The following is a 25199-nucleotide window of genomic DNA, read 5'->3' as shown; positions in this document are numbered from 1 at the left end:
GGTGAGACCAGGATCAGAGACAGTAAGGTGACCCTACAGTGCAGTGAAGTGGACTCATATCCCAGCCAGGTCACAGCTAGCATCCCAGGGCTCGTCCACCTCCACACTGGATTCCCAAGTGGCTTATTGTCTTCTCTGGGAAGTCAGTGGGTCATAAGCGCTAAGACCCTGAGGACTCAAGCCCCTGCCCTTTGACCACTTCTAGCCCACCCTCTTTCCCTTGAAGAAGGAAGCCAGGCAAGAGAGCAGAGGCCCAGGGCAGGGGAGTGAAAGGGCCAATTTAATGAGAAACTACAAACTGAGAGCAGCCATGATTCACAGTGACAGGAGGCCATGCAGTGGCAGTGCGAGACGAGGAGAGGGGCGGCGGGTACAGCGGTCCACGTGATCAAGTTCACAGACAAACCAGGAAATACAGTGTGGGCTCAGGCCCAGGGCAGGTGTCCACCAGGGCACTTCCGCCACGTGTGGCTGCTCCTTCCTCATCCCCAGCCTGTCCTAGTCCAGTGCCACAGCTGCTCCTGCTGCAGTACCTGCTGCTGAAACAAGCACAGTGACAGCAAGTCAGCCAGGAGAAGGGGCCCAGCGTTTACTGGGAAGAGGATCCATGAACGCACTGCAAATCTGAGCGTGTTTGCGAAGCGGTCCCTGTCCCCTCCGGTCCTGGCCGGGCTACGCCAGCCCCTGGGCAAAGGTCTTGCTCTCACACAGCAAGGATGTGGTACAGGCAGATGAGCTAGGCTCTAGCTTCCTTCTGGCGTTCCTTCTGGCACTAGCAGAGATGGGTTTGTGGAGGGGTGGCCAGAAAGGGAGCTGGGCAGGGGCCAGAGGCAAGTCCCTTCTTGGCAAGCGGGAGCCTTAACTGCTTACCCCATTACTTGCAGGTGTGCTAACCTCTCTACCTTACCCCAGGTGACTCCTGGGCACTTGGAAAAGGTGTTGAGTTTCTGAGTTCTGAGGGCCAGAGTCATTCCTTCTAATACTCATGCCCACCTCTGGCACCCCAAAACAGAGCCAGGCCTTATGTCCCTGTCCTGCTTGGGTCCACTCCCCCACTCTCAGCCCAGCAGATCAGAAATAACCGTGGCTACAGATACAGCCCCAGTGCAGGCCCCAGTTCTGCTCTGGCTGCTTTTGGTCCCAGGGAGAGTCAGGACCAAATCTATACTTTGTACAGAAGAGGAATGAGAGAGACCCCAGCAGGGAGACTGTGCGAGGAGACCCTTCCCACTTTATCTTCCTCATCACAAACACCAAGCAAACCAGCAACATGCGGCTCAGTGCCATCCCCCTGCCACTCGCTGACCCTTGGCCTTAAATCCAACAGAATTTTTGCCGAAGAGTCAGATGCTCAGGGAAGGGCAAGCCAAAAAGGACAGGACTTCCAGGGGACCGGTGGAACGGCTTCCATCCCCAAATGGGAGCGGGGAAGCGAGCCACTGAGCAAGGGGAGCAGAAGCACAGGGGGCCAGACTGACAGCAGGGAGTCCAGTCCCGGCTCCGTTAGCACAGGCGCTTGTACGTGTAGATGTAGGCTTTGCAGCTGGGGCACGTGTGCGTCACGTCCTTGAAATCGTTGATGAGGCAAGGGATCAAGCAGCAGCCCAGATCACACCTGAATCAGAGACCGGGAAGGCAGGGAGGTCAGAGGAGAAGGCATTGAGGGCACCCAGGGCACCCAAGCTTACTCCAGCCCCTACCCTCTAGGCACCCACACCACCTACCCCATGAAGCAGCAGAAGAAGCCCAGCACGAAGTTCATCAGGCCAATCTCATAGGAGATCTTGGTGGTGATGGCCTGCTGGCAGTGGGGACATACCGTCTGTACAGGCGCACCTTCAAAGATCTCTCCCTGCAGCACCGTCACCGTGGTGGCGGCCCCTGAAGGAACTAGGACTGTGGCAGTGTGGCCCCCAGGGCCAGGATAGGGCCCTGGCGGATAGGGCCCTGGTGGATAGTAGCCCATGGGTGGGTGGGGGCCTGGAGGAGGGTAGAAACCTGAAATGGCACAGAAAACAGAACAAAGACGTGGCTGGCTTGCCACCTGCCCCACGTGAGAGGTAAGCACAAGGCCCCAAGGACCCCAGGACACAAAATGAGGCCTCAGGGACCAGGTCCTGGGCCAAGGTGACCATGACAGTCTCCCAGCCCTTCCTGGTCCCGACCCTGTGAGCACCTCATGTGTGTGCTCCCTGCCTCTGGCACAAAGGGGACAGGGCGCCGTGTCCCACAGGAGGGAAAGCCTCGCCGCACACCAGCCCAAGCCCCTCTGACGCACACAGGGCTCTCCTTCCCACCAGCGTCAGATCCTGCACTGAAATACCTGGGGCCGCCTGTGCAAGAGCCCTGGGACTTTCTCCAGCCTGAGGAGTCCTTCTGGAGAACTGCTGGGTGAGCAGGAGCCCACACCTCCACCAGACTCCACGCCCTGGCAGGGAGAGGCCCCTGCAGCACCCATGAGTCAGTACCTCTCACAGGCCTGAGGAGCCTTCCCAGGAGCTAACCCTACCCCCAGCAGGGCCCAGGGCTCACATGGTTTGCCCACAATACCTGCACAGCAGCGCCTTGCTCTAGGACACTTGTGCCCCACCCCTCAACCGTCCACACTGAGAGGCAGCCCCCCCCCCCCCTTACTAGAGAACACACGGTAGGCAGACCACCTGCCTACACCAAAGGGTGGATGGCAGCCCAGATAACACACCGGGTGCTGGGCAGGGCAGACCCTGTGCTCCCCTATCCTACTTACCTGGAGGCATGTACGTGCCGTCTGCATTCATGTGCGGGGGGATGAAGCCGGGCTGAGGCATCGCGTGACCTGGTGGCTCATAGGGTGGGGGACCGATGTCTGCGGGGGGCATCGACATGCCTGGTGGGGGCTGCATCACAGCTGGGGAGGTGCGGCCTGGACAGAGAAGGGCAGGAAGAGGGAGCTCAGAGGGCAGTGGCTGCAGAGTCAGGCACTAGCTTCTAGGAGCTGGGACCATCAGGGGCACTGAGCCCTACCTGGGGTAGGTGGGGCTCCACTCTTCTCCTCCAGAAGGGGGGCCGTGGGGCCTCCAGGATAAGGAGGGGGTGGCTCGTTGGACATCTCTGCTGCTTCTCCTGGGCCTGGAACAAAAACCCAGACGTGAACCAAGCTCCCAGCCTCTCTCTGCATGCTGGTCAGGCATCGGCCTGTGACCGTCCTCGGAGCCCAAGCACACAGCCTCCCGTGAGTGCTCCCACAGGTGTGCCCTGCCCTTGCAGCTCAAGTCTATTTTACTCCTCCACGTAAATCTCCGTGCTCTGGGTGGGGACAGGGCTTATGGACTAGGACTAATTCCTTCAGGAAGGGGGTTTGGAGTCAGTGGGCTCCCTCTAGGCCCTGGAGATGCCCCACCATTGCCAAGGATATGCCAGGCCCAAAGCCACCATCCCGCACCATCACCCATGCCCCTGCATCTGAGCCAGAGGGCAAGGGTGCCCTGTGAGGGCAGAACATGGTAAGGCAGACCCTCCTCCCTCCCTCCCTCACGGCAGCAAGCTGCCTCCGTGCCGGAGCACTGCGTGGCTTGCCTGTGGGAGAGATCTGGGAGACTTGTTACCTCGAATCCCAGGCAGTCAGAAGGGGAAGCAGGAGAGGCTCCTTCCACTGCCACGCAGACACGCAGGCCTCTGGGGAGCTGTTGGGGGGGGGGGGCGGGGGAGAAGAGGCAGGCCTCAGCCACACTCCCTCCCCCATTCGGGGCTGGTTCCGCCCCTCCCAGCACAGCACCCTCCCACTTGCCCACCCACTCAGGTCCCCTTCCTCTCCGCTGCTGGTCCCAAGTCCCTCCCCAGCAGGCTCAGACTGGCCCCCACAGACCCGCAGCCACTGCAGGAAGAAATGAGAACAGGCGTCTCCCTACTCCCCAGCTCTCACAGCCGCTGTGCGTGCGGCACAGAGGCCCTTGTGCTTGTTGAGGATGGGTGGGAAAGAAGATGCAGAGTGAAACATTTCCCTCACTTCTTTCCCTCCCAAGGCTCCCTGAGCACCTGCTGCTGGGCCCTGGGGAGAAACGGGAAACCTGGGGCCTTCCTGCCCTGGGTTGGCATCCTGTCTCCTTCAGCAAGGCCCCTCCTTTTCACTGTGCCCAGCATAGAAGGCTAGAAATTAGCATTTTGAAGTAGGGCTTCATGTTTTTTTAAGTGAAATAAAATAATAGGAACTAACTCTAAACAGGACAGAGAGACATGCAGTGAAACCATCTCTGTCCTAGAGGCCCACGAGTGAAGTTCAGAGCCACATGGGGATGAAGGGCCCCAGACGACCCCACGGGGGGCAGAGGGAGCCTGGAGCCTCGTTAAATTTCACACATCAGTGGCAGGGCCTGAGAGACCAAGTCCAAGCAGCAAAAGAAATAAAATGGATATCAGTAAAATTAAAAGCTTGGGTTTCAAGGGCACCACCAAGAAAGTGGAGAGACTGCACACGGCACAGATCTTTACACATCCTCTACCCGCTAGAGAACTTGTATTTACAATATCTATATAAAGAACTCTAACTCATTAACAAAAAAACCCAATTAAAAAATGGCAAAGGATCTGAATACACATTTCTCCAAAGATAAAAACAAATGTTCAATGAGTACATGAGAAGCTGAACACCTAGCCAAAAGGAAATGCAAGTCAAAACCACAATGAGGTACCATTTCTTGTTACCACAACGAGAAAGTAACAAGTATTATGTAGAGAAACTGGAACCCCCACACTGCTGGGGGTGGGGCACACGAAAGCACAGCACCTTTACACTGCCTGGTGGTTCTTCAAAAGGTTAATACAGTTAATTACCACACGACCCAGGTGATTCCCCTCCCAGGTGTGTATACAGGAGAACGGGGAAAACACACAGAAACTTGTACACAAATGTTCACAGCAGCATTCTTCATAGTAGCCAAAAAACGTATGCAACTGACAGCATCCAACCACTGATAGGTCGATAGCCCAACTGTACATGTGCTGATGTGTGCCCACAGTGGAATGCTACAACCTGGATGAACCTGGAAAACAGGCCGCTCAGTGAAAGAGACCAGACACAAAAGGCTACATACGGTGTGATTCCTTACATCCAGAACCGGCCAATCCAGACACAAGAATCATATTCATGGGTGTCAGGGCTTAGGAGGTGGGGGTGGGCAGAGAGTGATGAATACGGAGTTTCCTTTTGGTTTCCTTGCCAACACTGGTAGTAATGATGGTTGCAAAATATATTAAAAACCAGTGAATTGGGGCGCCTGGGTAGCTCAGTCGGTTAAGCCTCTGACTCTGGATTTCAGCTCAGATCATGATCTCACAGTTCTAGAGTTCAAGCCCCTATCAGGCTCCACACTGACAATGCAGAGCCTGCTTAGGGTTATTTCTCTCTCCCTCTCTCTACCCCTCCCCAGCTCAAGCTTGTGCTCTCTCAAAATAAAGAAAATTTTAAAAATACAAGAGTGAACCGCACACATTAAATGGGGAAATCATATAATATTTGATTATGTCAATAAAACATTAAAAAAAAATTGCCCGATCTCACGCAGCCAGTCTCTCTGTATATCCCTGCCTGTCTTACGCATAGTCACCCATATTTTTATATAGTTGCTGGTGTGACGGTTTTAATATGTATCACGTGTATTTTCTCCATCTTACAAGACACCACGACCATCAATTTTAACATTCCCTAAAATGGGCCCATCACGGTTTACCAACCATTATTAAGGCATTTAGAAGGCTTCTTGTTACTTTCAGAAAAAAAAAAACAAAAAAAAAAAAAAAAAAAAACGCGAGACAGAAAACCTTTGGCTAACACTCTTTCATTTTCTTGGGTTATTTCCTTTGGTCAAACCTGCCAGAAGTGAAATTATTAGGTCCAAGGGTATGGCCACTTTGTGCTTTTCGGGAAGGATGATGGCAACTTACAGTACAAACTTTGGATACTACTGTTAATTGCTAATGTGTAATGTTAAAATGACAACTTGGTTACTTACTTCTTTGACCACTATGAAGCAGAACATCTCCCAAGAGTTTATATATTATGACCTGTTCTTTTGAGTTGCTACTTCTAATAATCCTTTAAAGACATGGAAACCAAGAAAAGATGGGGACTTATCCAAGGCCATGTGGCATATAAGAAGAGGAGGAGACTTATCTGAGGTCACATGGCATATAAGAGGTAGAGTCAAGTCTAGGACCCTGGCACGACTCTCCCACCAACCAACCCTGCCTGCAGGAGAATTTCAATAGTGCACGGTCAAGAAAGGGAGGCCACAGAGTCTCTAAAGGGCATCACACGAGGTCTGCTTAGGCAGGACTGGAATGTGTGTGCTGGGCCTGGGGATCCTTACCAGCCCACCAGGCGCCCTCCCGACGGCAGGAAAAGGCAGCATTCCTTAAGAGACTTGACTTGCGTCGGCGGAACACTCTGTATTACACTGAGTCTCTCCGATATGGGCCAATACCTGCCTTAAACTCCTATCCTACAACCATCTGGGATGCCCCTGAGGTGGCACCACTGTCTATCTCCAGGTCCCAGCTCACCAGGGACCCGGCCAGGAAGAAGAGCTTCTCGGGTGCTGGGAGAGAGGAACCAGCCTGGGTCTTCCAGGCACCCTCGTGTCCCGGGGCCACATGCGCACTTGTGCCACCTCTGAAGACACAAGAGTGGCCTGCCTTTTCACCATCATCACTAGATCTAATTCCATGGTTTCTGAGAGCACGTGATTCTGCTTCTGGAATTCCACCGTCATAATGATGGCACGAGCCCGCCACACAGGGCAAGGCCCTCCCCTGGTACCCACCTGATTGAGTCGACGACCGCTGTTCCTACAGCAGGCACAGCTGCCAGCCACATGGACACCTGCATTGTGCACAGGGACACTGCCACTCAGGCCACAGACCGTACCACCACCTGCCTCCATGCCTCCCTTGCACAGCAGGGCTCTATTGCTCCCCTGACTCACTGCCTTACCCCTACTCCCTCCCCTCCCTCTACATCCAAACCGAACCATCTTCCAGCTGCCTTCTGGAACTGTGACCTGTGGCAGTAGGCCCCTTCGGTACGGAAAAAGGTTTCTGAAAAACAGATCATCAACTTTTCTGGAATTCAATCTCCACCCCCCAGCGCCTCCCAATATAAAACCAATGTGCATGCCACAAAACTGCATCATGTGAGGTGTAATAAAAACTGTAAGACTGCTATGATCTTAAAAAAAAAAAAAAAAAAAACCCAACCCACATGTCCAAAAGCACAAGTTTTCCAATAAAAATGCACACTGCTCAAATTAAGCTACAAATGCAAACGTGTAATCTGAGATCACACCCTGGTCGGAGCATGTATCACCAGAGGCTAGGGAAGGCCACCAGACCCCGTCCCCATCGGTTTGTAGCTCCCAACAGAAGAAGGGGGTCTGGGGGCCAGGGGTCCTGGGAGCTCAGTGAAGTCAACATGCAGTCCCGGAAACCCAAGACTGGCCTCTCAGTCTCCCAGTCCGGTCCCCAGCAGCGCACGGGTGTGAGGGCAGAGAGATGGGGCACCCAGGACACCAGGACTCCATACGGGAGCAGAGGTGCCCTCCGTGAGCCAAAGCACATCACACAAGAAGGATGATTCTTTTTGTTGTTAAGTTTGTTTATCTGAGAGACAGAGTGAGTGAGCAGGGGAGAGGCAGAGAGGAAGAGAGAGAATCCCAAGCAGGCTCTGTGCTGTCAGCATGGAGCCAGATGCGGAGCTCAATCTCACAAACCGTGAGATCATGACCTGAGCTGAAACCAAGAGTCAGACGCTTAACCAACTGAGCCACCCAGGTGCCCCCCAAAAAGGACAACTCTTAAACGAAGTGGTCATGTCACAGAGTCACAGTGCAGGCACCCCAGTCAGGGGCACGCCCCATGCAGGCTTCAAGGGCAGTGTACTCCAGGAACACAGACTCCCCACACCTTGCACAACCTCAGAAGTCCAAGAGATGTTCCTGAGTGAGGACCTGGTGAGGCAGTCTCTGGACACTCCTGGGGTGCTTGCTATGGGTGTTAACCTGTCCTCCTCGGTCCCACGGGGAAGCCCTCCTACCACCCCACCTTGAGAAAGTAAGCACGCTCCTGTCACACCTAGGGTCACACATCCTTACAATCACAGTGTCAGGTGTTTTCAATGGCTTCTCTTTACCCTTCAGTTCCTGTTTCCCTATTTTCCAGTGAAGGTCTAGGGACACTGAGGGATTTTCCACTTAGTCCTGGATGAAAGTGATGCCCCAGCCCCAACAGCTCCTACTTTACAAGCCAATGACCCTTGGGAAACAGAGCTGCTTTCCAGAGGCTGAAACTAAGCAGGATCTGGAAATGTGTGCAGGGTGGAGGTTAGGTTACTGGTTGGCACCTGGTCACAGGACCCTCGAGTCAAAATGACAGAGGACATCAGTGTCCCCTTGACTGCATTTTCAGGATTGAGGCTGCCCTGGAAGTAACAGTCCTGACCTTTGCTGGGGGAGGGAGGCAGCTTGGGCCAGGTGGCTCATGAATTAGAAGGCTCAAGACTCCTGAGAAGGTGCTGTGGACTGTAAGATACACCCTGTGCTGCAGCACCCCCCGCGCTGTCCACTGTGATTCTTTGCACACTCATTTCCTTGAGATCGGCAAGAAAACCCTTAGAATGGAAAGGGCCATGGCCTGCCACAGGACAGTAAGGCCCTGGGGAGCTGAGGACAGATTCAGGAGAGCCCCAAAGGACGGGGGCAGTATGCCCAGGAGAGAGGTCCCGAGTGGTCGCTGGCAAGAGATGCATGGGCAGGCCTGCACATGCTTCTTGGCCCACTGAGAGACAGGATGGGGCCACCTGAGGCCCAGCCTGGGCCCCACACCCACAATCAACACAGGCTAGGACCCACTGTGTGTCCACGTAGAATGGAATTACTCAAGTCACCCTAAACTGAGATGAAAGCCACCTCCACGTCTGTCTGTCTGTGGACCTATGGCTGGCCTGTCTCTGCCGTGATCTCACTTTCCCAAGGGCAGCAGGTGCTAAGGCTTCTGGGGGGACGGCATGGATCTCCCGGGCACAGAGCCAGGCCCCTTCTGCAAAGCTGCCCACAGCTTCCCTCAGCCCCGTGGCGTCCTGAGTGCCACCTGCTGGACCAGCAGCCACTGGAGCCTGGCCCCACTTGGCACTCAGCGCAAGCCCACTGCAGAATACAAACTTCTGCCCTGCACCCCAAGGTGGGTTCCACCCTAAGCCGTACCACAGAGAATAATCAGGCCTAACGCCCATGGACAGGTTCTTGCTTCTCCTCTGATGAGCTGGAGGGGCCAAGTGAGGCTTCCCCAGGTGTGAGGAAAGAAATGATGTCCTGAGGTGCCTGCTAGGGGTTTTAGCCTGTGGGGCCATGAAACCAAGCAAAACTGTCTTACTGCCTCACCACCCCTACTCCCACCCCACCAATCCCAGGCCCTGTCTGCATCCAACACAATACTTTAAGCAGATGAGGAACGGGATAGCTCCAAGGACAGGACACGGTTCCAATGTGGGGGCAGGAAGGCAAGAACCCAAGACCCCACCCCCTTCTCCCATTCACAGCACGGCAAGGATCTGCCTCATGTCAGTCACCGGTTAACGGGAAAACAGGGCATACATGGAGAGTGTGGAGGTCTGGAGTCCGGAGTCAGCCCTGGCCTTGAAGCCGGTGGCCCTGAGCGAGTCACAGACCCTCTGTGAGCTTTGGTCTTCCTGGGACTAGAACCCCTGCCTCCTGACCAGGCTGCATGAACAGTGATAATGACACGTGCCTGGCAGACTCACTGTGCAGGGGAGCAGAGCCCTTTAGGGTCAAAACACACGTCTGCTGGGGGGAACAATAAGGCTCTGGAATCAAGACAGTGGTGAAGGTGGCAGAGCTCTTTCAACATACTAAAGCCACTGAACTGGGCACTTTATCTTTATTTTAGAGAGAGCCTGCAATCGGGGGAGAGTGGCAGAGGGAGAGAGAGCATCTTAAGCAGACCCCACGCTCAGCATGGAGCCTGACTTGAGGCGCGATCCCACGATCCTGGGATCATGACCTGAGCCGAAATCAAGAGCTGGACATTCAACAAACTGAGCCATCCAGGCACCCCAGACTGTTTACTTTAAAAGGGTGGATTGGATGGCATGTGATATATGTATTTATACATTATTATATGTAATTATAATATTACATCCCTCAAAAGCAAAACCCACCCAGGTGTAGCTATCTGTCTCTGTGTGTGCACCGTTATAAATCAAAGAGACAGAGAAGAAACACCCAGACCAAGATCATCGTCTCTGGGGTTGAAGTCTGGCAGTCACGGTCAAGAGAGGTGAGACTTCTTTCATTACACACATGCGCAAGCACACACACATCTATTAAACAAAGAGGTATCTGTATTATTTGCTTGACTAAAATCTTGAAAAGAATACACTTTTAGGACAGAGCAGCAATGGGCAGCTTTGGTCCCTGGTGACACAGAGGAGGCATTCACCTCCTGGTGCACCGATTTCAGCTGCTTTCCTCTGTCCCCTCACATCACAGGGAGGAGTTACAAGCACAAGACCTCGGGGCCCTGGGAAATGCCTCTGAGCTCCACTGTGCTCCCAACTGTTCACCCTTTGCTGCAGAAGCTGCTGCTGATCCAAGGCGGGCTTCCCACGGGAGCTGGGTGGACCCGGGCCCAGGCCCACAGGACACACTCCTGCAGACCTGAACCGTCCCCCGCACACCGCCACGAGCTACCCAGCCCTGCTCCCACAGGACCCCAGACCCAGGGCAGGGACAGAATGCCTGGTGCAAAGACCCATCCCTGCATGAGAGGGCTCTCTTGGAGGACGGAGGAGGGGCACAGGCGGAGGACAGTGCCCAGGAGGAGGAATTTGTGACCTCAGTCTCCCCAGGGGCCTGCAAGAGCAGTTCTCTAGTGTTGTGAGTCTCCGGACTCCCTCACACTCAATTACTGAGGACTCCAAAAAGGTTTTGTTTTTGTGGTCTACCAATACTTGCCATACTAGAAATGAAAAATGAGGACTTTTAAATTTATTAATTCATTAAAAAACAATAAATGCATTACATGTCAACATAAATAGTTAAAATAACTACCTTCCCAAACAACTACCTTCCTAAACAACTGTAATGAGACAACCGGCATTGTTTTACATGTTTGGAATCCTTTTTAATTTCTGGCCTACGAGAAGTCTGCTGGGTTCTCGTGTCTGCCTCTCCCTCCAGTCGGCTGTGCTATGTTGTTTTGGTTGAAGTACTAAAGAACATCCAGCTTCCCACAGATAAGTATCTGGAATAGTCCTTTCAGATCCGTAATTGTGGACATTCTTCCATACCACAGCCAAACCTGACAAGTGGTACCTTCTCAAAGGTTAGCTACAATATGGAATCTGAATCCTTAGTGAATTTTTCCCATGCCTGGTAACAATTCATTCCTCTACTCTGCATTTCGAATGGCTCTTTTACACATGCATGGCTTCTAACGGCACGCATGGCTCATCTGGAAAACACGGAGCCCCAACTACGTAGAACTAACAGCGGGGACACACCTTACGTTACGTAGCATTCCCCACACTCAAATCACACTGTAACACCTCCAATCTCATCAGAAGAGTCTGTAACTAATGGGAAACTGTCAAGCTCACAGTGGCAGATACAAGTTTCTCATAATTCTAACTTCCCCTTGAAAGTTCATTTTATCATTGGCCACAAACAGAAGAACAAATTTATCACTGGCGACAATTCTAAAAACAGAGGGCAATTGTTTTCCTTGAAGTAGCGGGCTCACTGTTCATTTTGAAGAAAATGCCCACTAAATCTCCAAGCCTAGGTAACCATGGTTTGTATATTAGTCGTTCTTTTTTAAATATTTTTTTTTCAACGTTTATTTTTAGGACAGAGAGAGACAGAGCATGAACAGGGGAGGGGCAGAGAGAGAGGGAGACACAGAATGGGAAACAGGCTCCAGGCTCTGAGCCATCAGCCCAGAGCCTGACGCGGGGCTCGAACTCACGGACCACGAGATCGTGACCTGGCTGAAGTCGGACGCTTAACCGACTGCGCCACCCAGGCACCCCTATTAGTCGTTCTTTTAAGGAAACGTGGAGCACCACGAAAAAGCTAGTTCAGCTCACAAGTCAAATGACTATACACGTGCTTCTTCCTGGGGCATCCATCATACTTGGTGTGTGCATTGATCTGTCACATGTTTCATCATGTAGAATGTTAAAAAGATGTGTAGTCGAGGATCAGCATTATTTAATAAAATTAATCATTTTTACTGCTTTCTCTCGTAGGAGTCATGGGTGTGGTGAACAGAATCCGAACAGCAGTTTGGTGCCCTCGCTGCTTTTGCACCACAAAAGCAAAGCCAGCATGCTGAGAAGGGCGATACCATGTCTTAGCGTCACTGGATTTGTGACTGTCAGACTCCCGGAAGCCTCCAGGAGACCGCACACATCACAGCTTCAGTACTGCTGGGCTAGGGGAGCCCGCAGACTGGAAGGGGCTCCACGGCCAGGGAGAGCTGGGAGAGCCGGAGTGGCCCAACCGGTGAGGCTGCCCCGCCCAGGGACGTGGGCTTTCCAGGAAGCATCTGACCAGCTCATACCAGCTGACCACTTTCCAGCTGTGTGACCTCACCGTGTCTCAGATTCCAGAGTTTGTAAATAGAGGAAAGCATGCCTACCTCGGGGGGTTGGAGCAAGGTTTAAGGTCAACGATGTGTGCAGTAGCTCAGGACCTAGCACAGAACACCGAATAATGGCACCTGCTATTATCATCGTTCACTCTGAACAACCTGCAACAGGAAAGAAAAGGAAACAGGCACCAAGGCCTCTGCCATGCAGCTCCTGCCCCTACAACTGTGGGTGTCCCGGTGCGTGCTCCCCACAGGATCCTGGGGTGACTCGGAATCTCTGCCACACAGCTCCTGCCCCTACAACTGCGGGGGTCCCGGTGTGTGCTCCCCACAGGATCCTGGGGTGTCTCAGAACCAAACCCCCTCTGAGTAGCTCAGCCCCGCAGAGTTCCTTGGTGACAGAGCCAAGTTGAGGCCACTTGCTCCGTGGGACTCCTGAAGAGATGCTATGTACGAGGTACCAGACGGCTGCTCCCAAAGGGCCCACCTTCACAGGCAGTGACGCCCCTGGAAAGGGTGCTCAGCCCGGACACTCTGGGCATCTGCCCGAAAGCCTGGGGCAAGGTGGCCGGGCGGCAGCAGCTGCGGGACCTTTCTGAAGGCGGGCTGGCCTGCGCACTGCCCCCCTCTGGAGGAACCACCTTCCTGGCAGCAGTGGCACTAGGAAGCCAGCTGGCCCCAGAGGGGCTCCTCTGTCCCCAGGATGCATGTTCCAGGTACCTGGCTTGGAGCAGGACTTTGGGATTTGTTGGGGAAACTCAGCTTTCCATGTTGCCCACAGCCTCCCACGTGCTGGACAGATGGGCACCCGCTGCCCAGGAAGGTTAGAGGCCCGGGGTACACAAGCCAAACACCCTCTCGGTGTCCAAAAGCCACCCAGAAAAGGGGGAAGGAGAGCCTGCGTTGCCCCCTGCTGAACCCCCTCACAGGAGGCCCGGCCCACATGTGAGTGCATCATCCCAACCTTACCTGACCTCCCTGGAGGCTGTGTGAGAACTGAGACATGGATGTGGAGAAGCCACGGAAGGACGAGGCCAACGGGAGGTGTCAATGACTGGGGGACTTACTTGCCAGGGACAGTCACAGACTTCCGGGGCAACACCATGCACTGTTCTGTTATCCCAAGCCCCCCGGGCTGGGCTTAACAGTCTGTGTGATCGCCACTTCACAGAGGTCCTTGCAGGGTGGGACGGTGCTTCTTCTGGGAGTAACCAACTGTTGGTTCACAGCGGTAGTTGTGTAGCATGCAGGAAGTGACGGCACAGTCCCTGCCTTCCAGAAGCTCACAATCAACCGGGGGAGGACAGGCATTAAATAACCACACCAAACGCCAAACCTAATTACAAAGTGTGCAGTGTAGTCTAGGGGACTTTGAAAGCACAGAAAAACTGGACACATTCTGGGGGTCAGGGAATGGCTCTCCGAGCAAGCCAGGAGGGGGTGGAGTTAATGAGACCAGCAGGCCAAGGAGGGGATGGGAGCAGTGGCTGGATGGGGAGTGACAGGTGAAGGACAGAGGCCGCACCGCTGTGGGTGGCCAGATCCCAGCCTGGAGCCCCTGTTCAAGCTGCACGGCCACAGGGGGCTGCTCTGCCGGAGCACACAGACGGTGGACCCCCATGGGGGAGCTGCACCAACAGGCAGGGTCAAGGGCCGGGAAGCCCACAGCACTTCCACAGCAGCGCCCTGGCCTCTTCTTTCCTGGCCTGTGATCCTAAATGGTGCCCCGCATCCCCAACCACTCAGTCTTCAGGAACAAAGATGTCAACTTTCTTTCTCAACCAGCAATAAAGTTTTGAGAGCACAGGGTTCAATGGCATCCTGCCCACTATGACAGACTGTAGGACCTTGGACAAGTTACTGAATCTCTCTGAGCCTCAGTTTCCTTACGTGGACCACCACACTCCATTTTTATTCAGGGCAACAACGTCTTAGCTAAGATACTCCCAAGCCTTTTGTCCAGTCACCTGTGACCACACGACTACACTCTGGCCAGTGAGTCATAGAGTAGTGATGTAAGGACTGGCAGGAAGGTGCTAGAGGGGAGCCACCTTTCGTCCTCCTGCCCTCCTGTCCGCTGCCTGGAATATGGATGCAGCAGCTCCCAGAGCCATGCTTGACCACGAGGTGACCCTGGGCATGGAAGCCACACCAAAGACACGTGACGGTGCCCAGGCCGTGGAAGACCAGAGACACCACACAGGCACTGAGATTACCACTTCCCGTCTCTTCCGTGTGAGAAAGAAACAAACTTGCTTTAAGTTGGTTTCTTTGGGTTTCCTCGTAAATGCAGCCAGACCTAATTCCAGTAATCAAAGAGAAACAGAAGTGCTAGTTTTCCAGCAATTCTCATACTACAGTCGGAAATTACTTGTGACTGGTAAATTTCAAGTTGATTATTCTCAAGGAAGGAATACAAGTGTCATTAAAAGTATACAGTGCTGGGATGCCTGGGTGGCTCAGTCGGTTGAGCATCCGACTTTGGCTCAGGTCATGATCTCACAGTTGATGGGTTCAAACCCCTCGTCTGGCTCTGTGCTGACAGCTCAGAGCCTGGAGCCTGCTGTGGATTCTGTGTCTCTCTCCCTCTCTCCCTCTCTGCCCCTCCCCTGCTCATGCTCTGTCTCTCTCTGTCTCTCAAAAATAAATAAATGTTAAAAAAAATTTAAAAAAAAAGTGTACAGAGCTAGGGGCACCTGGGTGGCTCTGTCAGTTAACTATCTGACTTGGGGTCAGGTCATGATGTCACGGTTCGTGGGTTCAAGCCCCGTGTCGGGCTCTGTGCTGACAGCTCAGAGCCTGGAGCCCCCTTCAGACTCTGTGTCTCCCTCTCTCTCTGCCCCTCCCTGGCTCATGCGTGCACTTGCTCTCTCTCTCTCTCTCAAAAAATAAACATTAAAAATGCTTTAAAAGAAGGTACAGTGCTAGTTAGGCTGAAGTATGTCGACAAGTGGTCCATAGCTGAAAAGCTCCCATCGTGGACTTCCCATGGACTTGGCTTTCTCTAGCCTCCGCACAGGTTCACCAAGCAGGCCCTTGAGCTGCCAAGTTCTAGCCCCAGAGGGCCTGGGAAATCCTGCCTGTGGCCCATTTCCATTGTTCTTACCGATGGAGGCGGGATGAGAGACAATCCTTCCCTCAGATAGCATCGCTGGTGGCTGCGAACGACGTATTTTTACACGTGAACAGGGGCTTATCTGATGCCAGGGGAATTCTAAATATTCAAAACAAGCTAAAGACACGGAAAGGACCAGAAAGCAGATCTGGTTTTCCCATCTGCCTCTCTCATCCCACCCAGCCTGCACGCTCCTCCCTGATCACGATCACCGCGCCAAACAGCTAGTACATCAGCCCAAGCCAATGGCCCCACGAGCCATCACCGGTGCCCTTTCACAGGGAGGCCTGTGCCCTCAAGTCCCAGGTCGAGCTGAAAGGACAGAATCCTCACCCGGTGCCCGGGCGCCAGACCCCACACCAGCCGTCTGGTCCCCCAGCTTTCTCATGTGTAACATGGCAGCAGCAGCCCCTGCCCCCGCAGACGTGTGCAGAGGCATAAATGAGGCTGGGAGGAGCACACAGCTCAGAGCCTGTCACACGGTGCTCAACACAAATTCTTGCTCACGTCACTTGTATTTATGGAGCCGCAAGCAGAGCATGAGAAGTCCACAATTAAAAGAGAGAAAATACACTGGTTGCTCTTAGAAGCAAAATCAAAAGGCAGACAGACAGGACTCAAAGAATGGGTCTAAACTAAAAAGCAGTAAGATCTCCAGGAGCTGTGACAATGACAACGGTAATAACTGTACAATTTACATCATGCTGAATTCTTGTCAAAGCCTCGGCAAACCACTCTGAGTCCCCGAGTGTCAGGAGCACGCGGGCCACAGCAGAGCAGGTTAGTAGGGCTTGTCTGGAGGACAATTTTGCTACCTCTTCATTCTATTTGACTAATTCCATTTCAAGGCACTTGTCCTAGAGATAAGTGAACACGTGAGCAAAGAGTCACATGCAAAGTGTTTGTATGTATCAACATCTTGTGTTCCACCAAAGGGACTGGTTACCCACGTGGTTTATCCATACAGCATAATATTTTTCACCCCAGAACATGATACAGACCCATTTCAGAGGTAGAAAGGTTGTCTTTTTTTTTTTTTTTAAGTTTTAATGTTTATTTTTGAGAGAAAGAGAGATGGAGACAGAGTATGAGTGGGGGAGGAGCACAGAGGGAGACACAGAATCCAATGCGGGCTCCAGACTCTGAGTTGTCAGCACAGAGCAGAGCTCGAACCAAGAACTGTGAGATCATGACCTGAGCCGAAGTCGGATGCTTAACCAACTGAGCCACCCAGGCACCCTGTGATTCTACTTTAAAGATATATATTTACATACAAATTACACACCAAATGTGAAGAATTGTTTTCTCTAGGTAAGAAGATTTTGGATCACTTGTTTATAAACAAACACACATACTGAAAGTTTTACCTGTAGTTTCTAATTTTTCTAGGATGAGCGGCTCCTTTGACTGGTTCCTTCCCAAAAAGGCTCATAAATGTAGGCATATTCCTCCTCAATCCTGAAAGATACCTCCAATTGTAATCGAATTTTGCCTACAGGAAAAGCAATAGTCCAAGAAGCACACCCGAGGACTGTCGATTTCCCAGCTCTCCTCTCAGAAGCGGTGTGACGGTCTTCATGCTGGTCCCATAAGAGTCTGCTAGCAGGAGCCGGTTCTCTGGACCAGGGCACCTTGCGTCCTCCAGTAAAACTGAGGGTCCGGACCCGTAAGCTGGAACATAAACGCTATCCAAGGGTGTTCTAACCTCAGAGACCCTGCCTGGGGAGCCAGCAGGTCACGTGGCAGAGGAGGGCAGGAAGAAGAGCCCAATGGACGCATGTAAAACCGAGACGGACAAGGTTACTGGGCTCGCCTGAGGCCAGCAGCTGGGGCAGGCGCTGGTAGTGCAGGCCAGGCCTCTGACCTGTGGTCCAGCATCTCCTCCGCCTTCGAAGATGCCTCCCGGCAGGATGGGCCTCCGGAGCCTGACAGAGGAGGAGGAGGAAACGCAGACCAGAGGAGGAGGAGGATGGAACGAGGGTGGAAAACAGAGCCGCAGCCCCCAATGAATAAACAAGTCATCTGCACCTGTCCGACAGGCAGGGCTTGTGAACTAAAGGGCCAGCTAATTTTAGAAGCAGAAGAATCTACAGAACCATCACTTAGACAACCATGAAGCCCTGAAAAGAAAGAATCCTTACCTGTGAGCTGACACAAAGCAGTCTTTGCACTGACTCCATTTTAACCAGTTATCTCAGATCAAGACATACCATTCTGATCCATGTAAAAGCACGAGGCCCTACGTGCAACCAAGCCACATGGCCACGACAGTCACGGCCACCCGGCTGGAAGAATCTTACTTCAGACACAAATGACTACAGCGTCGTTGCTGGCCCAGCAGGGGAGCTTAACCAGACCTTATCCAGGTCTCCCTGCCCAGAGCAGTGAGGAAGTATTCGTACATCATTTACATCCTTCCTGTTCCAGGGCATTCTCCCAATTATCTTAAACAAAGCACAGCTGGGTGCAGAACAGGAGTTGCAACAACCTCACCAGTGCCAGCGTGACATGCTGCTAGAGGTCGTCTGGATGGCACCAAGTGAAAAAAGCCAAAACCAGTCGACATGTCGCAGATGAGTAATTCTTCCTGGAGACCACTGCAATGGTTGGATGTTGTCAGAGACAAGCATCTCAGGAGCACACAGTAAGAAGCTATGTTGCAGGATCAATGGAAAAAGCTGAGAAACCAGAACAGTCCAGGGATACACTCTCCAGTTGAAGCGTGCCAGTCAGGCGGGGCTGGCGTCCACGACGACATGATGTCCACAAAGGTGAAAGGGAAGAGTGGGAACAAAAGTGCTCCGCACGTGAGTGAGGAATACACCTAACCCGTATTTTGAATTACCTTACAAGAAATAGTATATGGAAGGTTAACGAAATTCCTATCACTGTCAATGGACATCTGGCCCAAAGAGTTTACTCATGCCACTTGGGACAGAAGAATTATTTTCGATCTTCTCCTTGGGAAAATGGGAGCTCACGCTATATCTGGAGTTGCCTTATTTATGGCCATGTGCATACTTCTCTATGAGTCACACATCTAGAGACCACCTTTCAGGCGAGAAATATCATCACAGATCACAAAGTCCAGAGTCTCAGCTGACATTCGTTACTCTTCAAACATCGCCTAAACACCCACCAGAGGCAGGGGGCAGTGCCACAGCCAGTGACGGGCAAGGACAGGCAGCGCCCACCCCCCCGGCTGCTCTCGGACTGCGAGCCGGCCCAGCTTCTGGGAGAGGGGTCCGGCCTCGTGCCCGATGTGCATTCGACGCACCGGTCTCAGCCCAGTCTCTTTTCTCACACGTACTCAAAAGTATGCTCCAGCAGATCCCACACTCCCACAGAGGGCTGCGCACACGGGAATGCCACCATGAGTTTACAAGGATTTCACTCACCCAGAACTGAAGGAGAAAACAACTCAAGTGAGCTGACCAGTCCCCCTGCTTTTCCCTCAGTGAAGGCCGGGCTGGGGAGGACCAGAACGTGGGAGCGTGCGCGGCCTCGTCAGGAGCCCAGTTCCTGCAAGCCTCTGAGCTCACAGACAACTCAAGGCCTCTCCAGGGCAGGTGGGCCATGAGGTGTCTGCTCCACCAGCTGACTTTAGAACCCAGCCACTGAATGTTCAGTTGGGAATTCAACCCTGTATTCAACAATGTATTATTACCTGTACTTCACGGAGCACCAGGGCACACGCAGACCACGGTCCCTACACCTCAGGACTTTACCAGCCCTTACAAAGACAGGACAGCTGAAATGCAGACACACTATGCAACTTTCTTCAATACATAAACACCCAGCACACCTATAAGCCAGGCACTACCTACGCCCTGAAGATGGGGAAAGACATGTCTTAACAGACCTTACATTTGGGGGGAGATAGAACACAGAAACAGGTAAAGATTACAGTTGTCAGACAGTGATGCATGCCATGGAGGCACACAGAGCAGGGAAGGAAGTGCTACAGGGATGCAATTTTAAACAGGGAGGGTTTCTCAGAGTGGGCAGCCCTCAGGCCAAAGATGGCACAGGCCACGTGCACAGCTGTGCAAAGAAGGTCCAAGCAAAGAGGGTTAAGCGCAGAGACCTGCAGTGTGCCCACACCACGCTGGGGGCTGGGGAGCGTGGGTGCCAGGAGAGTGGGAGGAGCTGAGGGCAGAGAGACCGGCCCTCGGGGGGAGGCAGGCCAGGTCCTCAGGCAGCTAGAGGAAATCCACTTTTATTCCAAGTGAGATGGAGGGCTTGGAAAATCAGGTTGTCCGTTTGTCCCACGGCTCTCTACTTCCTGCACGATGCCTGGTGTACTAATGTGGGTCCCCAAAGTCCTGACATCAACAGGGGGCTGCTAGAGGTTGGGAACCCTTAGCACTCAGCCCCCACCTGTAGGAGGCATGCCTTCTTTTTGGCCAGTTTGAGTGGGGCCACAGAGAAATGGGACAGGCAAAGCAGGTAAATGCACACAGAAATACACATAACCACAGCTTGTCTACACAGGACAGAAACTGAGGCCTGAGCCTCAGACAGCAGAGAATGCCCCAAGAGTCCAAGAGGTGAGAAGGGGTCCGAGGGGGCCTTCCAGCCTGGAGCAGTGCGGAACTCTCCCAAGACCGGCAAGGGCCAGCATTACCAGCACAGCTGTCACTATCTAAGTCTGTCTTTTCTTTCTTTCAAGGGACTTAGATTCTTCACTCCTTAATTCAGCCAACATTTCATGGGCCCCTCCATGGAGGTCACTCATCTTGTGGTCCCCGCCCTCAGGGAGCTGCACATCCTGCGACCAAGCCAGCTCACACTCAGGAAGAATTTGAAAAAGATACTGAGCAAAACCCAGATGAGAACCCAGGACAGCAGGTGCTCCAGGTGAGAAGGGGCTTCTGTGGGTCAGGGCACTGGAGAGGCTTCAGGCCATGTGGGCCCTGCAGGAAGGACGGTGGGGATTCCAGGCCTGGGACACCAGAGTCACCATGAGCAGAGGGGAAACAGAACACTAGGGTCAAGGGCTCAGCTTCCCCAGCAGAACCAGCCGCTCCCGGATAGCACGGACAGGGTCTGGGGCCAGTATCTCCACAGCTCTGGGAAGCACGTCAAATACTGGCTGACTCGGTGGATAAGTAATGCAGCCTGGCTGGTACTCTGGGCAGGGGCTCTTCCCCATCCCATAGGCCCTATGTCATTAGCAGTACCCCGTCTCCAAGACGGATGTCTGAGAGGTGTTCCAGACTCTTTTCTGGCCCTGCTCTGGCAAGCCCTGCCAATGTCATGGTTCAGAAAGGTCTCAGATCCACTTTGTCACCTACTGGTCAAGGTCTAAGGGGGAAGAGTCTAGACCTGGCCCCATGTTCCCTGTCTCTCCACTGCACTCTACTGCAGCCACCCAGATTGCAATGCGCTCTTCTCCAAACAAAGCAAACCCCACCCCTACAGAAGGACCTTACCCAGAACCCTCCCTCAACCTCCACACACCTCCCCGGACCCCCTGCCTTCCCTGTGACTCCCTTCACACTTTACTCACCTCCCAACCAGAGCAACTGGGGGGGCTCTCCCACTTGGGTCCCCACAGGCCTTGCCCAGCCCCTGGCATGGGTATACAAAATAAGCGAGTCCATGAGGGTTGAGGTCGGCCTAATCAGGTTTCCTGTGCTATTCCTGGCCCAAATGCCCACCACCCACAGCCACGGGGCCAGAACACAGCCGTAGCAGAGATAGAGTCCCTGATTTCCTGATGAAAGCGCCTTTGTTTATGGTCAAAAATCCAAAAGACCCCTTTTCTAGAGTCACAGGCAATGCCCTGGAGCACTTTTCACTATGAGGCCAGGACAGCCCATGTTCCCCTCAGCATCACCTCCTTCAGCCCTGCTGTGCCACTATCTGGCCATCTTCCAAATCATCCCTCAGCTGTGAGACCCAACACAGGTGAGGACGCTGCCAGGTGGGCCCAAAGCAGGTACAGAGAGAACTCCCTGAAAACACAGCTGCATTCGTTGCTGCCTCCCCAGCCTCTAAGACGTTTGCCCTTAATACTGATTAGGACTGTGACAAGTTTCACTTCCTCCCGGAGGAACAGAGGGTTCGAATTCTCCCCAAACCCCACCCCGGACACACCTTCAGCCCTCTCTATCTCCTCTGCCTTCCCTGGCCTCTATTTCTCCTTCAAGGGAAAACAAAGACATTGAAAAGATGTGAATTCAGACTGAATCAACACTTATTGGACACATCATGTATCCAGCACATCCCCAGTTTTTACTGGACTTTCATGAGAACTCGTGGTAAGAATCAATGGTGCTGGGACTCCCAGTGGCCAGACCACAAAGGGGACACGAAGGGGCTCATAGTACCCATGGATAAGGAGCACCAAAATGACGATGACAAACGCTCTCTAGAAAATTGATCCGACATTCCCAAAAAACATCACAACCACTTTTATGGAAGCAATCAGGTCACTGGACTTCCTTACCCTGCACTGCATGATTCTGTGCTGGTTTTAGTTAGTCTGACATGAGGGGACACTAATCTTTTAGTGAGAACAGACACAGGACTATCTCACCTGGGTGTTGCTTTTCACCTATCACAGACGTAGCAAGTGACGTTCTGGGAGGGCAAATGCCCGGTCACACAGCTTGGAAGCGACAGAAGTGCCCCCAGCACGGTCTGCCGAATCTAGACAGTACTGGCCCCAGAACCCCACCATTGTCACCAGAACCTGATGACTCACAGAGCAGGAGAGGTGCTTGGTCTACAGGCTCAAGAGCAACCAGACCTGCCTCTCCCTGGGTGGGCTGCCCTCTCCAGGGAGACGCTTTGCCACAGGCCCAGGCCCAGCACCCCTCTCCTCTGCAGCACTAAATTGCAGTGCAGTATTCCCATCTCCTGGGGAGACGTGCCTGGGAGAGTCCCGACTGCAAGGATGAGAAGCCGGAAGCCGTCTATGGGGTTCTAGAAACTGGCACGCTCCCCCTCTGTACACTCCATTTCCAAGTCCCTTTGTGGAGGCATAATAAACCTCACGCCATCCCTGTGAGCTTGGCTCTCCTCTCTCCTCCCCACTGAGGGCCAACATTAGCTGCTGAGCTCCCCCTGCATGCTGCCTTCCCACCAGCATGACCGCTTCCATTCATGTAAGGACACAGACATCAATACAAGGTGCCGTGACTCTAACCGCCACAGTCCCCTGTGTCCTACATGGATAAAAAGATGTGCATGCCCTTTGAATGGTGTTTCTGAAACCGGAGACAAATTTCCACAGGACTGGTCACTTGTCTCCCTCTCAGACAACCAGAAAGGATTAAGGGTTGGTGTTTGTGGCTACAGAACAAAGTACTCAGCCCAGGGGACTCAAAGCTTGTCAACTGGGCTATGCAGCGCTGTTCCCTTGGAGCTTTAGAAAATACACCAAACAGGCAGGCTCAAACCAAGCAAGCTTACTCTGTGAAGAGCAGAGACAGAGTATTCAGGCTGGCAACCTATCACTATGGCTGGCATGATATGCCGGAACAATCTATTAGGATACATTTCATTCGTGGCCCCTCAAAACAGTTTTGGTCCCTGACATATTACTCTACGTCCCACACTCCATGTTTCTGCTCTTAGTGATTTTGGAGCCATGGGCCGCTGTTTTCCAAGTCTTTGTAAGAGCACGTGTAAAGTTCTTTCCTGATTCCACGGGTCTATCCTAAGGAAAAACCTCGAAACTCCTTCAGCTCCACAGGGGTGGGAGACAGAGAGATAAACCTTCAACACCCAGGGCTTCTGTTAGTTAAAAAACAACATGCAAGATTCTACGACTCTTTTATATACGTGTTTAACTATTTGGGAGGGACACAGACTGATGTCCACACTGACTTTGACATACATAAACAAACAAGGTGGCCTGTTGCTTAGATTTGTGATAAAATCCAATAAAATATTCTAAATTTTAGGTGGCGGCCTATGGGCATTCAGCGTAAAGTTCTCTCAACTTTTAGGTATCTTTCAAAATCTTCATAATCAAATGTGGGAATTGAGGGCAAGGCAGAGCTGGCACACCTCCTCCCACCCAACTCCTAAGTCAGCCCGGAGATAAGAAACCAAGTGCCAAGGAGAGAGGTCACACTTATCCTGGCACTGCCCGCCTTGCAGGAGGGACCAGGTTACATACAAAGCTGGTATAAATGCCCTGCCCCAGGACCTCCGTCCTTCACTTTGATAAAGCTTCTCAACCCCAAATGTGACTGAGAATTAGCTGGGGAGCTTATTAAACAGTCCTGGGCACATCCCATAACTGCTGAATCAGAACCCGGGGGAGGGGGGGCTGCCCCCAGGAACCAACCCTTTTAACAAAGGCCCTGCCCTGGTGATTCTGAGGCAGAGGATCTCAAACCCACACAAGAGAAACTCAGAGTCGCTAGCTCCTTACCTGACACCTGTTGAGAAGCCTCCTGGGAACATTTAGAGGAAAACAGAAACGCACACCCACGAACAAGTGCCCAAAGCCGGGCTAGAAAAAGCTGTGAGAGTTCAACTACACCGAGGTCCTCGACGGCACGAAGCCGGGCTCAAAGCCAGGCCAGGTCACTGCCTCCGGCCGGGCGCAGACGCGGAGACCTACAGACGTCGGCGAGCGGGGACGGGCGGGGGAGGGAGAGGCGCGCGGGCCCCTCGGGCCTGCCAAGGTCACCGAGGAGCTCAGCAGGGGCTTCCGTCACAAGGACCCTGCCCCCGACACCCTTTCCTCGAGGACAGAGCCGCCGCGTAAAGCTGGAGACGGTATTTCCCCGACCTTCCCTACTGAGGATGTGCGAGAGGTGATGAGCGAGTAGGACCCCGAGGAGCGGGCCGGCAGCCCCCAGGGCACCGGGCCCCGGCGCCCGCCCGGGCCTGGCGAAGCTGGAACCACAGCCCCGCGGGGAGCCGGCCAACCCAGCGACGGTGCGACGTCAAAACCCCGAGGGCCGCTCTGGATCGCATCAGCTCCCGCTGCGCCGCCCCCGGGGACCCTTTACCTCGGGAGGCCGGGCGCCCGAGGCCGAGCGAACGCCAAAACAGGCCGGGGTCCAGGCGCTGGGAGGACAAGACCCTCAGCCCCGCGGGGCTTTGCGCGCACACCGCCCCCCGCCCGCCCAAAGGTCTCTGGGAGATGTAGTCCGTCTGTGCGCCTGAGGCGCGCTCCGCGGGCCGGGGAGACCACAGTGCCCGACATGCACCGCGCAGGCGCCGCAGGCGGGGGCTGGGGGCTCCGCGGTCCGAGGTCATCCCCCCTCCCCCCGGGGGCCGCAAACGCCCAGCCTTGCTCCTGGGGGAGGCTCCCTGGGAAGCTGTCTCCAGTAGCCGAGGCGACTCACCGACCCCGCGGCACCCGCTGCGGCCGCAGCAGCAGGAACGGCCACCTCCGCAGCTCGCCGTCGCGCGTCTGTCAGAAGGAGGCGGGTAGGCTTTGGAGCAGGGCGTCACGGTGAGAGGCGGAGCCATG

At 53.6% G+C, this 25199-nt stretch overlaps 2 protein-coding genes across 9 annotated transcripts in view; one reads left to right on the top strand and one right to left on the bottom strand.

The window, feature by feature from the left end:
- Window positions 1-258: 258 nt before the first annotated feature.
- Window positions 259-25199, bottom strand: CDIP1 (cell death inducing p53 target 1). Of its 7 annotated transcripts, none has more exons than XM_006942377.4 (6): window positions 25072-25199; window positions 3585-3662; window positions 3004-3108; window positions 2747-2902; window positions 1725-1998; window positions 259-1615 (listed from the first exon to the last, which is right to left on the bottom strand). In XM_006942377.4, the coding sequence occupies exons 3-6, from the start codon at window positions 3086-3088 to the stop codon at window positions 1504-1506; spliced, it is 627 nt and encodes a 208-aa protein (XP_006942439.2). In that variant the 5' UTR covers window positions 3089-3108; window positions 3585-3662; window positions 25072-25199; the 3' UTR covers window positions 259-1503. The 7 variants fall into 7 exon arrangements, with proteins under 7 accessions (XP_006942439.2, XP_044904118.1, XP_006942440.2 ...); XM_045048183.1 differs by lacking the exon at window positions 3585-3662 and having other exon boundaries at window positions 259-536; window positions 1479-1615; window positions 25072-25165; XM_006942378.5 differs by lacking the exon at window positions 25072-25199 and adding an exon at window positions 24733-24855.
- Window positions 25023-25199, top strand: part of CE3H16orf96 (chromosome E3 C16orf96 homolog) — a 55425-nt gene continuing 55248 nt past the window's right edge. Inside the window, exon 1 of one of the 2 annotated variants that reach the window (XM_019821010.3) lies at window positions 25023-25156. The gene's annotated coding sequence lies outside the window, so the exon portion shown is untranslated. Of the gene's footprint in view, window positions 25182-25199 lie in introns of both variants that reach the window. The other variant, XM_019821007.3, reaches the window with a different exon arrangement.

The sequence above is a fragment of the Felis catus genome, chromosome E3, assembly GCF_018350175.1.
Source record: "Felis catus isolate Fca126 chromosome E3, F.catus_Fca126_mat1.0, whole genome shotgun sequence".
NCBI lineage: Eukaryota > Metazoa > Chordata > Mammalia > Carnivora > Felidae > Felis > Felis catus.
This window is presented reverse-complemented; position numbering and strand designations above follow the sequence as displayed.

Excerpts from the sequence above, each read along its gene's own strand:
- CDIP1 (XM_045048184.1), bottom strand. The coding sequence starts at position 24,982 with ATGACCTCGGACCGCGGAGCCCCCAGCCCCCGCCTGCGGCGCCTGCGC. Across the intron at positions 17,213-24,732 it reads CGGGCGCCCGGCCTCCCGAG|GATTGAGGAGGAATATGCCT; the intron begins GTAAAGGGTCCC and ends GGTATCTTTCAG. Across the intron at positions 14,939-17,121 it reads AGAAAAATTAGAAACTACAG|GTCTGGCTGCATTTACGAGG; the intron begins GTAAAACTTTCA and ends TACTGGAATTAG.